Genomic DNA, 12,536 nt, shown 5'->3' with positions numbered 1-12,536 from the left:
AACAAATTAGGCACATTAAATATGTGCATTTTATCACATCCCAATCATACCTCAATAACACTGTAAATTTTAAAGGTTCCAAATGAAAAAGCATAAAATAAAATCTGTGGCATCTTCAAAAAAAATTTCACACGTATTTCTAAGTGCTAGATGCTAAGTATACAAAGACGGAAAAACTGTAAGATCCATCAACCATGAGGGGCAAAAGGCACATAAACATATACATTCTTACACACACATATTACCAGTTATTGAGTACTCACTGCGTGGCCCCTCTTCTAACTTTTACATACATCAATTCGTTCAATCCTCACAACGCCATGGGTAGGTACAAATATTATTTTGCCATCATACAGATAAGACAGAGAGGTTAAGTAACTAGACCAAAGTTACAAAACTAATAAAGTGACAGGCCAGGATTTAAATCCAGGCTCTATCACTTGATGTTATTGGTGTGATTGGGCTGCCATAACAAAATACCACAGACTGGGTAGCTTAAACAATAGAAGTTTCTCACAGTTACAGAGGCTAGAAGTCCAAGGTGAAGTTGTCAGCAGGTGTAGCTTCTCCCGGGGCTTCTGCCCTTGGCTCCCAGTGCCTATTCACTGTGTCCTCACATGGCCTTTCCTCTGTGTGAGCACATCCCTGGTGTCTCTTTTTCTACTTATAAGGACACTGCCATATTGGAATAGGGTCCACCCTCATAGCCTCATTTAAATTTAATCACCTCTTTAAAAACCTTACCTCCAAATATGGTTACCTTTGGGGCTACTGGGGTTTGAGACTTCAACATAGGAATTTTGGTGGGAACACAAGTCAATCCATAACACCTCATGACTGTGTAACCTCAAGGAAGTTACTGGACCTTCCTAGGCCTCAGTTTCATCAATCGTAAAATAGTACTATGGAGAATCAAATGAGATAATTCATGTAAAATGTTTAGCAAAGTGTCTGGCACAGAGTGTCATCATTATATAGATGAGGAAAACAACGGAGACAGATGGTGGCTTGCCCTGTTTTAATTTAGCAGAATTCTTACACTACAGAATATGACCTTTCTGTATACCAAATGCATAATCTAGGAGAATTTTATACAACTTGTAAATTTTCTGCATCTCTCACTTCCTGCTTCCTCACACTATTTTTCTTACTTTATTACATACAAGGGAGGAAGAGAAGGGGAAGCTTAAATTAATAGAAATTTAGTTAGGGAAGTATACTACTTTTCTGGAATGTATGTGAATTTCATTCATCTTTTCTCCTAATTTGCAAAGACAATTGGCTATAGTCACACACAGTGATGATACCTCATAAGATCAATACCTATTTTTTTTTTTTTTTTTTTTTTTAGCTGAGCCATCCTGCCACCTGTTGGCAGCTCAGCGGCTGCTCAGCTCAGGCCGGACTCGAACTGGTGTTGCTCAGAGCTCAAACTCTTGAACAAGCTCTTAACCAACTGAGCCACTCGGCTGGCCCTGATCAATACCTATTTTTTAACTACTAAGAAATAAAAGCAACTTGATGCATTTTTTAAAAATTAAGATTGTATTTTACGTTTGCCTAGTATTCTACACGTATTACACCCATTTAATCCTCAATACAATCTGATAATATTGTTTTATTCAGCCCTAAAACAGTCACATGAAGAAGGAATTATTCACATTTTATAGCTGAGGGAACAGAAGCACAGCAAGGTTAAATGTTTTTCTTTAATGTCACAAAGCTTGACAAGGACTGGCAGAGCCAGAATTCTCACTGACATCTTCAAGTCTAACTAAGGCCCCAGTTCTCCACTGAGGCCACCCACTACACCTTGGCAAGTTGCAATATCTGGTTTTCTCGATCTTCACGCTTGCACAAACAGAGCAGGACTCAGCAAATAAATCAGTCTAATTTGGGGCAACCCAGACTCAGCTGCAAGGAACCTTCCACATCCTTGGTATAGGCCAAGTTTCCTGACAATGTTGACCTCCACCAATGCCTTGGACTGATGGCTCTTCCAAGGCAACAACCATAGTGCCCTTCTTCCCCAGTGTCTAGCACACTGGGTGCTCATTTAAGTTCAACGGTTATTTGAGAAATGAGAGTTCGAGTAAATATTTGAATCATAGTAAATTTTTCCTTTAGTGGTGGCAATGGGTGCTTTTCAGCCACCAGCATACCATAAAAAATACCAACAAAAAAAAAAGCATTTATTAAAAACACACACACACACAAAACAAAACAACAAACAAAAAAAACCACCTCTCTCTCATGGTCTACAACAGGGCGTTTCCAAGCCCAAATTCTATGATTCCATGGCAGCAGATTCCTGAGATGATTAAACCCACCACCTTGAGCACCAATTATGGGCACAATGCAATTGGATTCCCCAGTTCAGAACCACCACAGTGTTCTTAGTCTGTGGTATGCTTCCAGGAAAGCAACAATTCTGCGTATGTGACAGGGAAGTCCACAATCCCCAGGGGGAGCTGTAATGGATGATAAGGTTGATCTGAGTCACAGTGGAACTGCTGTTTGTCAAGGCCCCTGTGTCGTAAAAATAAGCTATATTAAGACAAATCGTGCTAACTTTTATTTTCTCAAGAATATACTGCTGTTTGGGCTTTTTTCTTTTTTAGCTTCCAGTTTGTTTTGCCATGAGCAGGCAGGCAAGTTGTGACCCTGCCATGGAAACTATCTGACCACTTCTGAGCTATTCTGTACACAGGGAAGGGAGGTAGGCAGAGCCAGCCAGAGCAGCGTCCTAAACTGCTTTAAGCTCTCATGTAACTTCAGGAACTTGTGCTGTCCAATATGTTCATCTCTCTTGCTTTTGTGTACCCTGTTGTGAACTGGCCATTACCTCCTGGCTACCTATTTCACAGAGCTGTTGTAGCAGATTTAAAATAAGTATTTGAGCTCCTAGAAATAGCATTCAATAAAGAACCGAAGGGATAAAATATTACGAGCATTACAATTCCTGTCTGAATTAATCTTTTCAAAGTACTCTGAGATCTGAGGCAGGCAAGCAAATTCACTAGGAAAGGAAAGGGTTACTCTCTAGGTTATTCTAAATCAAGTTATCCTACAAATATTCTTTTCTGATGCCTTAATCAAGAGAGAAATTTCAGGGGGAAAAATGAAGAGGCATACAAATGGAATAATTCTGAAAACAGCTAAATTAAAATGTTAATTTATCCACTCATCACTATAATAAATATTTATTAAATATATGCAATATATAAAGCACCAAGCTAGATGCTGTAAGGATACAGAATCATGTAAGAAATGTCCATATATTGTCCTAGAGTGCAACTGCACCATAAGATGAAACTTTCATTTAGCTTTCCTTCCCAAATAAACAAAGGTTTGAAGTTTCCCTAGTACGTGGAAGAACAAAACTGTTTCTCTATTATGACTTTGTGGCTTCATAGAAAATGTTTAGAACACATTGGGGGAGAAGCTCTTTTATCTATTAGTTTCCATCGACAAGCAGCAGCTTTCTCAAGAGTGACTGAGCTACAGAATGACTATAAATTCCACAATAACCTGATTAAATCTGACAGGCACATGATGTGTGTGGGGGGAGTGGGGGCGGGGGGGGGAGGATAAAGAAACCCATGTGACCTTCAATTTCAATAAGAAAATTTGAAACGTATTGTCAGAGAAAGCAGGAAGATGAAGATCATGTGGTTTGGAAAGAAGATTAAGAATGATAGGACAGAAATATTCCAAATAACATCAAGTCACTTGGGATTCTCTGAATGCCCTGCCATATTAAATCACATACGGCTATGCAGTGAACAGTTAAGGCCTATCTCACTCCTCACTTCTGCTACTGACTGAGCTTGAGAAAAAAAAATAAAAATAAGACAACCTTTTCAAGTTATTTGATCAAAGGCAGAAATTGTAGCCTGGACATTTAAAGGAATAAACTCATGAGGTACGGTAAAAGATGTGTTTAGCAATTAGTCAGTGTCCTGACTCAATTAACTTAAAACAGAAAGATCCACATTTCCTTAAAGCTTTACTGGTATTAGTTTGCTGGAACTGACTGTGCCAATATATAAATTTTGTGTGTGTGTTTACTTTTCCTCCCCCTAGATTTATGGCTAAATTGTTCTCAAAAATTGGATTTCTTAATATCTGCTTCTTCCACTGTTAATATCCTATTTTTCCAAAGCCACAGAACTGATGTTCTTCAACAAATAAAGTGAATACTGAGAACCAGCTCTTGTGTCCAAGGATGAGGAAATAAAAAAGAGTTTATGCTCCAAGGCAAATACTAGGGCATACTCACAATAAGGTCAAGATCACATTAAGAGAATCTACAGCACATCAAACAAAATTTTGTACTTATAGTTCTGATCAAGCCAAACCATCTTTCAGAATAGCCAATCCCAAACAAGATTGCTGTATTTGGAATTCAGACAGCAAGGATGGGCAGCTTCTTCACAGAAATGGAAAATGACACTCGGCCAGCTCTCTGTCCCGTGGTGTAATCTCACATGCAGTGCACGAACAATTCTTAGTTATTCATTTTTCTTCTTACAAATGAAAAGTAGATCAACTTACATGGCTCTCTGGCAATGAACTGAGGTACAGTGTTGGGCAGAGGAGTACTGGGGTTTGGAGTCCCTACTAGTTTGTTCTTGGCCATCTTCGTGTTTGCCTTAGCAAACTCTAGTCGTAGTGTTTGCGGAATTTCAGGATCAAAGCGGATGCCCTTTGGAAATAGAGAACAAATGGAAGATGTTTTCATTTCCTTAGACTCAAACCGGAATGGTGACAAAATAAACACACCAGTAAACCCTGGCCTATCAAAAAAAGGGGGGGGAAGGTCAGCAAGAGCTCTCATTCTCACTGTTTACACAGAATACACGAAAACGTAACACAACATGTCCAGAAAGTCAGGGAGATTTAGTTTACTTAATTTTCAGTTACATGGGTTTTCAAGTTTTCTACATGGTTTTTCTTCTTGGACAAAAAGATTCAAGTTCAAGTTTTAAACCTGGACCAGCAAATTTCTTTCACAGTTAAAAACCTCAGTTAATGGCTACCAATAAGAATAAAAGAATCATTGTAAAGTCGTTTACAATACTAGAAAGTCTAACACCTGAAATCCCTGAAGTCCTAGGCTTGGCCAGTGTTCTAACACTGACTTAAAACAGTGGAATTCTTCAATACTTTAGCTTTATCACCTATGAGAGGGAAACTTTCCCATCCTTTTCTAAGGAGAGCTTTCATAACAGTGATACATGTACTATGAGTTACTAAGAAGACAGGAACTAAACAGTTATAAGATTTCAATATAACTAGTAGCATTTATTTCTAGTTAGCTTATTAATTTATATAAAATCTGAATGTCTTGATGTTGTTAAGTCCTGATTTTCATTATAGCTGGCTTATTAGCTACATGGATAGAGAAACAGCAGATTATATGGGCCAAAGAGAGGATAGTAATTTCAATTACCCTTGACCCTAGCAGTGCAGTTTACCTAAAACAAAACCTATTCAATGAAATATTGGGTTTTCGGAAAAGTCATGATGCATTTTTGCAACGAAAAACATAGAAAAAATAAGTCATGACTTTTCCGACAACCCAATAAATCACAAACACTATAAAATCTTAAAATACAAGATTTAGGGCAAGATAATTCTATTCTGAAACCCTCCCGCCATTCAAGAATGCCTCCATTGCTAAGTATGACAAATCTCATTATATCTATGTCCAATAGCATGGATTCTGAACCCAAATAGTAGTATCAAAAAGATATCCCAGCCTTTTGAGTATTTTGAACCTTGCCTCTGCTCCACCCGCTCCAAACTCTTTGGAGTGTACTTTCTTTTCTAATAATGGCCCTTGAGCCATTCTCTACTGCTCGGGCCTGCTTCTGCTTCTTTGAAATGTATTTTTACTTCCAATAAACTCCTTTTCTGCAACTTAAAAAAAAAAAAATCCCAGTACAGTGCATAAATGTACATCCAAATCAGCTTAGGTCTCATGTTTGTCTGCATATGTTCTGGAAAAGGAGTGAAGTCCTGAAAATGAGTATGCTAAAAATACACGTGGGCCTGTGGGCCCCAAAGCCCTCCTTCTTCTTCTTAATTAGTTTGAAGAAAAGAGAGCAATTTCCACAAGAAATTAGCAAGAATCTCTGACTCTGCAGACCAGGATGAACAACTCTGAACTCCACAGGCTTAGCTCCAAAGATGAGAGAAGGAGCCTGTGACTGGAAGGTAACAACAATAAGAGAAGTAAGGTAGGGGAAGAGTTAGAAAAGAGAGGTCCTCAGAGAGATACACCAAAAAGCCACCAGTCCCTGGCCCTCAGATGTCCTGGAGTGGGTGGAATTTCTTTCTGAGCCTGATTTACCCATTCTCTGAGAAGAAACCAATTGAAGGTGGCCAACAGGTAGGGGTGGGCAGGAAGCAAAGGAATCCACTTGTGCAGCCCTAACCAACAACACAAAGTAAAAAGGGGGTGCCAGTTACATGAAATATGAAAAGAAATTCTTTAACTGGTCTCAGTTTTAGCTGTGTTTTAATTTGGAAAATGTTAGTATTACCTTGCCAAAAACATACATAAAGAAGAAGGGAGCCTTCTAAAGAATTTGCCCCCATCCGCTTCCACTTAAGAGCATTTTACTCTATCAACGCTAATATCATAACAGAATACATATTTCCAAATATGGACCTAAAGAGCTGTGGTCTTGCTGGGAGGCAGGCACAGTCCCTGGCTGTCATTTAAAGGATGCTGTGGTAGATGGTAGCACTCATATATTCAGATCACACACCCTCAGCCACACAGAGTAACAACTTGCCATCAACTTCAGGATGTCTTCACTGGCACTCAACTCCACCAACCTTTTCGTGAAGAAGCAACTTTCCTAAACCTGAGCCCAGGCCTCTACCTGAGCACGTGGCCAAGGCCATTGTAATGCGAGAGCATCCTGGGACCTGCAGGTGGTCCTCTGGAGCTTCTAGCCTCTAATATAAGCCTGCACATCTGAATCCTATGCCTCAGCTTTTTCGCTGGTGTTCCAGAGCCAACTGAGGCTCCACACAATGTGCTTCCCTCTTACACAACCTGGGCTGGTGGCTCGGGTCCCAAAACCTGCTGAAGGGAATCTCTACCACTTCCCTCCCCCCTCTTCATACCCTTCCTCCCCATTTGGGCTAAAATAACACCGCCATCATGTTCCAAATCAAAGTTCCAGCTCCTTATTAAAAAAAAAAAGAAAAAAAGAAAAAACAGAAACCTCACAAGTTAAAATGACCTAATTTGTTTGGCAGCTTATTCAGAGGCTGGAGGCTTAGAATACAAGCCACATTCCTCTAACATCTTTAGCAGCAATACCATATTTGGTAATCAATATCCTGCTCAGCTCAGTTTCTATCCACAGGGATTAGCCAAGCCCAAAACACTTTAAATGCTCAAGGATGATGAAGAGGAGGCAGAGGGGATGGTGGGATAGGGACAACACGGAAGTGAAGAGGAAGAAAAGAAAAAGAGGGGAAAGATGAAAAAGGGGGATAGATAAGGAGGAGACATGAAAAAAACAGAAACAAAAAACAAAAAGAAAAACCCTTGTGCTTTTAATTAAAGCCTAAGATTATTTTCTGGCCACAGTGACTTCACATTAAATGCTGTCAGGATAAAATTACTGCCAAGTCAAAGGGGAAATCTGTGCCTTTCAAAATCAGCTTTTTCCTCTCTTGTTTATAATTCACCAAAACCCTTCATATAATGAACAGAAACTTTTCCTGTTGTAAATGCTGTCTTATTTACATGGTGACCAGAAAGCACAGTTTCTGGATATCAGCATGATATCAATTTGAGAATAAACAGTTACTTAGAAACAACCCAATCTGATTGCCTACAGGGACAGTCAACAGTCTCTTCAAGATGCTCTAAAAACACTGTGACCAAAGCAACACAGGTTCACTATGATCTACGAAGGCTGGACTCCCCACGCAGGGCCAACTCTGGGCGGTATAAAGACACTGTTGATAAATAATGTATGCTATTGGGTTGTCAGAAAAGTCATGATGCATTTTTGCAACAAAAAACATAGAAAAAATACATCATGATTTTTCCAACAACCCAATAAGTAGTCTAGTATACATAAGAATGTAGCAGGGCAGTTTCAAATCCATATGCTTATCTGTTATAGGCTGACTGTGTCCTCCTAAAATCCCTATGTTGAACCCCAATGTGATGGTATTTGGAGGTGGTGCCTTTGGGGAGTAATTAGGTTTAAATGAGGTCATGAGGGTGGGGTCCCTATGATGGGATTAGTGCCCTTGGAAAAGGAAACACCAGAGATCTCTCTTTCCAAGAGCACACATGCACCAAGGGAAGGCCATGTGAGCACAGAGAGAAGGCGGCTGTCTCCAAGCCAGGAAGAGGACCCTCCCCAGATACTGCACCTGTTGGTAACTTCATCTTGGACTTTCTAGCCTCCAGAACTGAAAGAATTAAATGTCTGTTGTTTAAGCCACACGGTCTATGGTATTTTGTTATGGCAGCCTGAGCTGACTAAGATATAAGATATCATGCTAACAGTTTTCTTTCTTGGGCCACGATTCCTAAAATACCTCATGATACTCTTTCTGAACCTTCTGTGTTCTCATACAGGTAAATCTCCCTTTCTCTACCAACCCCATCCACAACCCCACCTTTCTGCTCACTGCAGGTCATTCAACCCATGAGAACAATTTTATTCAACAACCTTTGCAATGTCTCATATAGATGTATGTGATCACTAGAAGGCCTAATAATTCAATCTCAAATGCTATAGAGAACAATTGGAGGCTCCAAAGGAAAATTCAAACTCTGCATTTACATACTACAATGCTTAAAGCAAGTCAGTTATTGCATTCAGGGCTTTGTCGAGGGAATTTTCTTAAATCCTCTTTTTATTTCTGTTTCTCTTACATGTAAATAAAGCTTAAGAATTATTTGTAAGTAGAAAGATTAAAGAGAGAATTTTCTGGACTTATTGAGAGACTGGAACTGACCAGATAGGAAGCAATTTGAGCCTCCCTGGAAAGAGAAGTTAGTTGGGATGGCTGCTCTGTTGGTCCTTCTTCTCTGAAAAAGGCACTGAGAGGCAAACATCTGGGTTCTGTGCCCTTATTCTCCTGACAATAGCTGACTATTTAAGCTGGGGCAGATGCTGCCCAAAGAGACCAAACATGGTTCTTCTTCTGGAGCTTTTAACCTTGAGTATATAGATACAGAAAATGGAGGTAGTTGGAGCTGAGCCACCTAATAGTCTCCCACTAGAGAAAACATCTTCAAACTCCTGTCACTGAGGTCCTTCAGAGCTGTCCTGATGCCTGGGGGAGTCTTATTTATTTGGTCCCTCCAATTCTGTCAGCTACCGGGTATCCCAGTGTCCTTATGAACGATTTTATCATTAAAGTAAGTCAGCTTATCAGTCCTTGATAACTACTTTTAGGGACAACAGAAGCGTAAGTTAGAGAAAAAATGGTAAAGAATGAAGAAAGGCTGTATGTATATATTGAGAATGATACCCATGGCAGTATGTTAGGGAAAAAATAATAATCATTATTTAGTAGTATTGGGGGCAGTAGGGGAGGAGGGGAGATTCTGTATATGTGGGGGTGTGTGAACACATTCGTCCTATCTATGTAAGCTCTGGGGATGTTTATAATGTAAAAACCAACCAGTTAATAGAGGAAACTTTGGTAGTGATGGTGGTGGGGCTGGGGGATTTCTATTCTGTACAATTTTGTATTGTTAGAACTTACTATAGATATGTATATTTTATGAAAAGTTATAATTTACAAAATCTGATACAGATTAAAAAAAAAAAGGGAGAAGAGCTGGAATACGGACTCTCCTATGGAGTGGTAGCAGAGTCAGAGCAGAACAAGAGTAGGAGACACGTAGACTTCCTGGCACAGGGTACTCAACCAGCTAAGCTCGTGTTTTCTATTAAGTGTTTTAAAAATACTTTATTTTGAAATAATTTCAGACTTTTATAGAAAAGTTGCAGACATAGTACAAAGAATTCCCATATACTCTTTGCCCAGATTTCCCACATAAACTTTTCCCCCCTCCCTGAATAGTTTAAGAGTAAGTTAAAAGTATGATGCCCCTTTACCCTTTACAGTTTGATTTCCTAAAACCAAGGACACCTCTTTGTTTTCCGGATCCAAGATCTAATCCAGAATCATACATAGCATTCAGTTGCCATCTCTTTAGTATCCTGAAATATTTTCCTCAGTCCTTGTCTTTTATGACCTTGACATTTTTGAAAATTACATGCTTTTTTGTAGAATGACCCTCAATTTGGGTTTATCTGATTTATTTCTTGATTAGATTCAGGTTATGCATTTTTGGCAGCAATATCACAGAAGAGACGTGTCATTCTCAGTGCATATCAGGAGGAACATGATGTCATTTTTGTCCCATTACTGGTGATAATAACTGATCATTTTCCAAGTTTCTCATGGTAAGGTTACTATTTTATTCCCTTTTTAATTAATATCTCATAGGGAAATACTTTGAGACTATATAAAAATTTTGTTTCTCTTTAGAGTTTTACCCACTAATTTTAACATCTACTGATGATTATTACCTGAAGCAATCATTACCATTGTGGTTGCCAAATGGTGATTTGCTAATCCCATCATTCCATTTGCATTTATTAGTTTTCTATTCTAAGGAAAGCTTCTCCTTTTGCTTTGGTTATTATTTATTCATTAATGTGTCATTCATTCACTCACTCAGACATCAGTACTGATTCATAGCTTATTTTATTCTAAGATCTATAATTTATTACTATTTTTTTGGTGCTCAAACTTCCCCAAATTTGTATGTACACACATGTATACACACATGCTTTCACAGTCACACCTATTTAGATATATTAAAAACATACATTTGTACTAATACCTCCAACTGCAATCCAACATGATTGGGTTAATTCTAGCCTTCCTTTTTCTATATTTTTAACTCCTCTGAATCTTAGCTCTCATTAATGACTATACATTTACTTATTTGCTCAGTACAGAAATGCATACTAAGTAGTTTCAGAATTGCTAAACAATAGCAGCATAAAAAACAAACTTAGTAACTGCAGTTCAATATTTACTTGGTTATATTTGTCTTTAGCCTAAAAGTATATAGCCAATATGTGTATTCAAGAATTATCTGGGGGACGGCCGGTTAGCTCAGGTGGTTAGAGCGCAGGGCACAGTGCTCATAACACCAAGGTTGCCAGTTCGATACCCACATGGGCCACTGAGCTGCGCCCTCTACAACTAGATTGAAACAACTGCTTGACTTGGAGCTGATGGGTCCTGTAAGAACACACTGCTCACAAAGAATTATTTGGTTTTGTTCTCCTCATCCTCCCACCTTCAGAGTGACTGTATTATTCATTTCAAATACAGTTAGATTCATTTGTTTCTATTTATACTCAGTTTGGGATCTCTCCCCATCCTTGTCTTCACTTTATTTTCTCTGAATTTATGTATTTATTGCAGGTAAAATTATTTTACCATTAAAAAAGTTAAAGTTAATTCATCAACCTATTTTATCTTTCTGTTTACCCATTTATGAGTAACTTTATGTATGTTGACTAAAAAGCTGAGGACCCAGAATTTTATCAGCACTCACCGCTTGCTGTGACTTACTGATACTGAACCTTTTGAAAGAAGATTCTAAATAACCAAAGATTTTTAAATGTCACTTATAATTTTTTGTTTAATTTTCAATTGCTTATTGAAATATATTGAAATGTTTAAAAAAACACGGGGTGTGTGTGGGGGGGTAAAGATAACCAAAGCTAAAGTTGCTCTAATAAACACTGCTATAAATGGACAGTTAACTGTGTGGTCTGAACGTGAGGGAGTAAAGCATTCTCAAGGATGAGCTGTGCTTGATGTCTCGCTTCTCCTGTTGAGTCCTGAACCACAAACCTTTACAAAGTCACAAGATGGGCAAATTCAAATGTTTAAGAATACTATTCCATTCAGATGAACTATACGAAATTCAACTGGAAAGTAACAGGCCGCCTCTGCCACTCACTCCACTGTCAGTGGTCTCTGCTATCCTGGCGGAGTCAGCCACAAGTCTCCCACTCCTTTCAAAGAGAAGGGCATTTCCTATCAGAACCTCCTGGTGTTTCACACACCCCATCCTGATACAGTGACCTAGTGGGTCTGAGGCATACTTATCAAACCATACGGAACTACTTTTTTTTTTGGGGGGGGGGCGGGGGGAGAGGGGAGGGTAGCATAAAGGTAGTAAAGTAGCAGCAATTTCATAAGATTCAACTTAATATGCTGAGTTTCCTGGTTGAGTCATAAAAGCTTCTTACTTGCCCCTTTCTCCATGCCCAACTCAAAATGAAAATCTACTTCTACATTAAGGAATGTGGAGCACTCAGAAAACCCTGCCTAAGCAGGTGTCTGTGCTACAGGGGAGAAGTAATTGCACTTTAAGTTATAGCTATTTAATTCATTCTGACTTCTAATACAGAATGAAAATGAAAAATTTCTTATCAAAGCTATAT

At 38.8% G+C, this 12,536-nt stretch overlaps 1 protein-coding gene across 1 annotated transcript in view; it reads right to left on the bottom strand.

Moving 5' to 3' along the window:
• Positions 1-12,536, bottom strand: part of RBPMS (RNA binding protein, mRNA processing factor) — an 89,814-nt gene that overhangs the window by 56,977 nt on the left and 20,301 nt on the right. The window contains exon 4 of the mRNA XM_019642845.1: positions 4,558-4,708. Within this exon, the coding sequence (XP_019498390.1) occupies positions 4,558-4,708 (151 nt within the window). The remainder of the gene's footprint in view (positions 1-4,557; positions 4,709-12,536) is intronic.

The sequence above is a fragment of the Hipposideros armiger genome, unplaced genomic scaffold (assembly GCF_001890085.2).
Source record: "Hipposideros armiger isolate ML-2016 unplaced genomic scaffold, ASM189008v1 scaffold_73, whole genome shotgun sequence".
Classification (NCBI taxonomy): domain Eukaryota; kingdom Metazoa; phylum Chordata; class Mammalia; order Chiroptera; family Hipposideridae; genus Hipposideros; species Hipposideros armiger.
The sequence above is the reverse complement of the archived record's forward strand: the minus strand, read 5'-3'. Positions and strand labels throughout refer to the sequence as shown.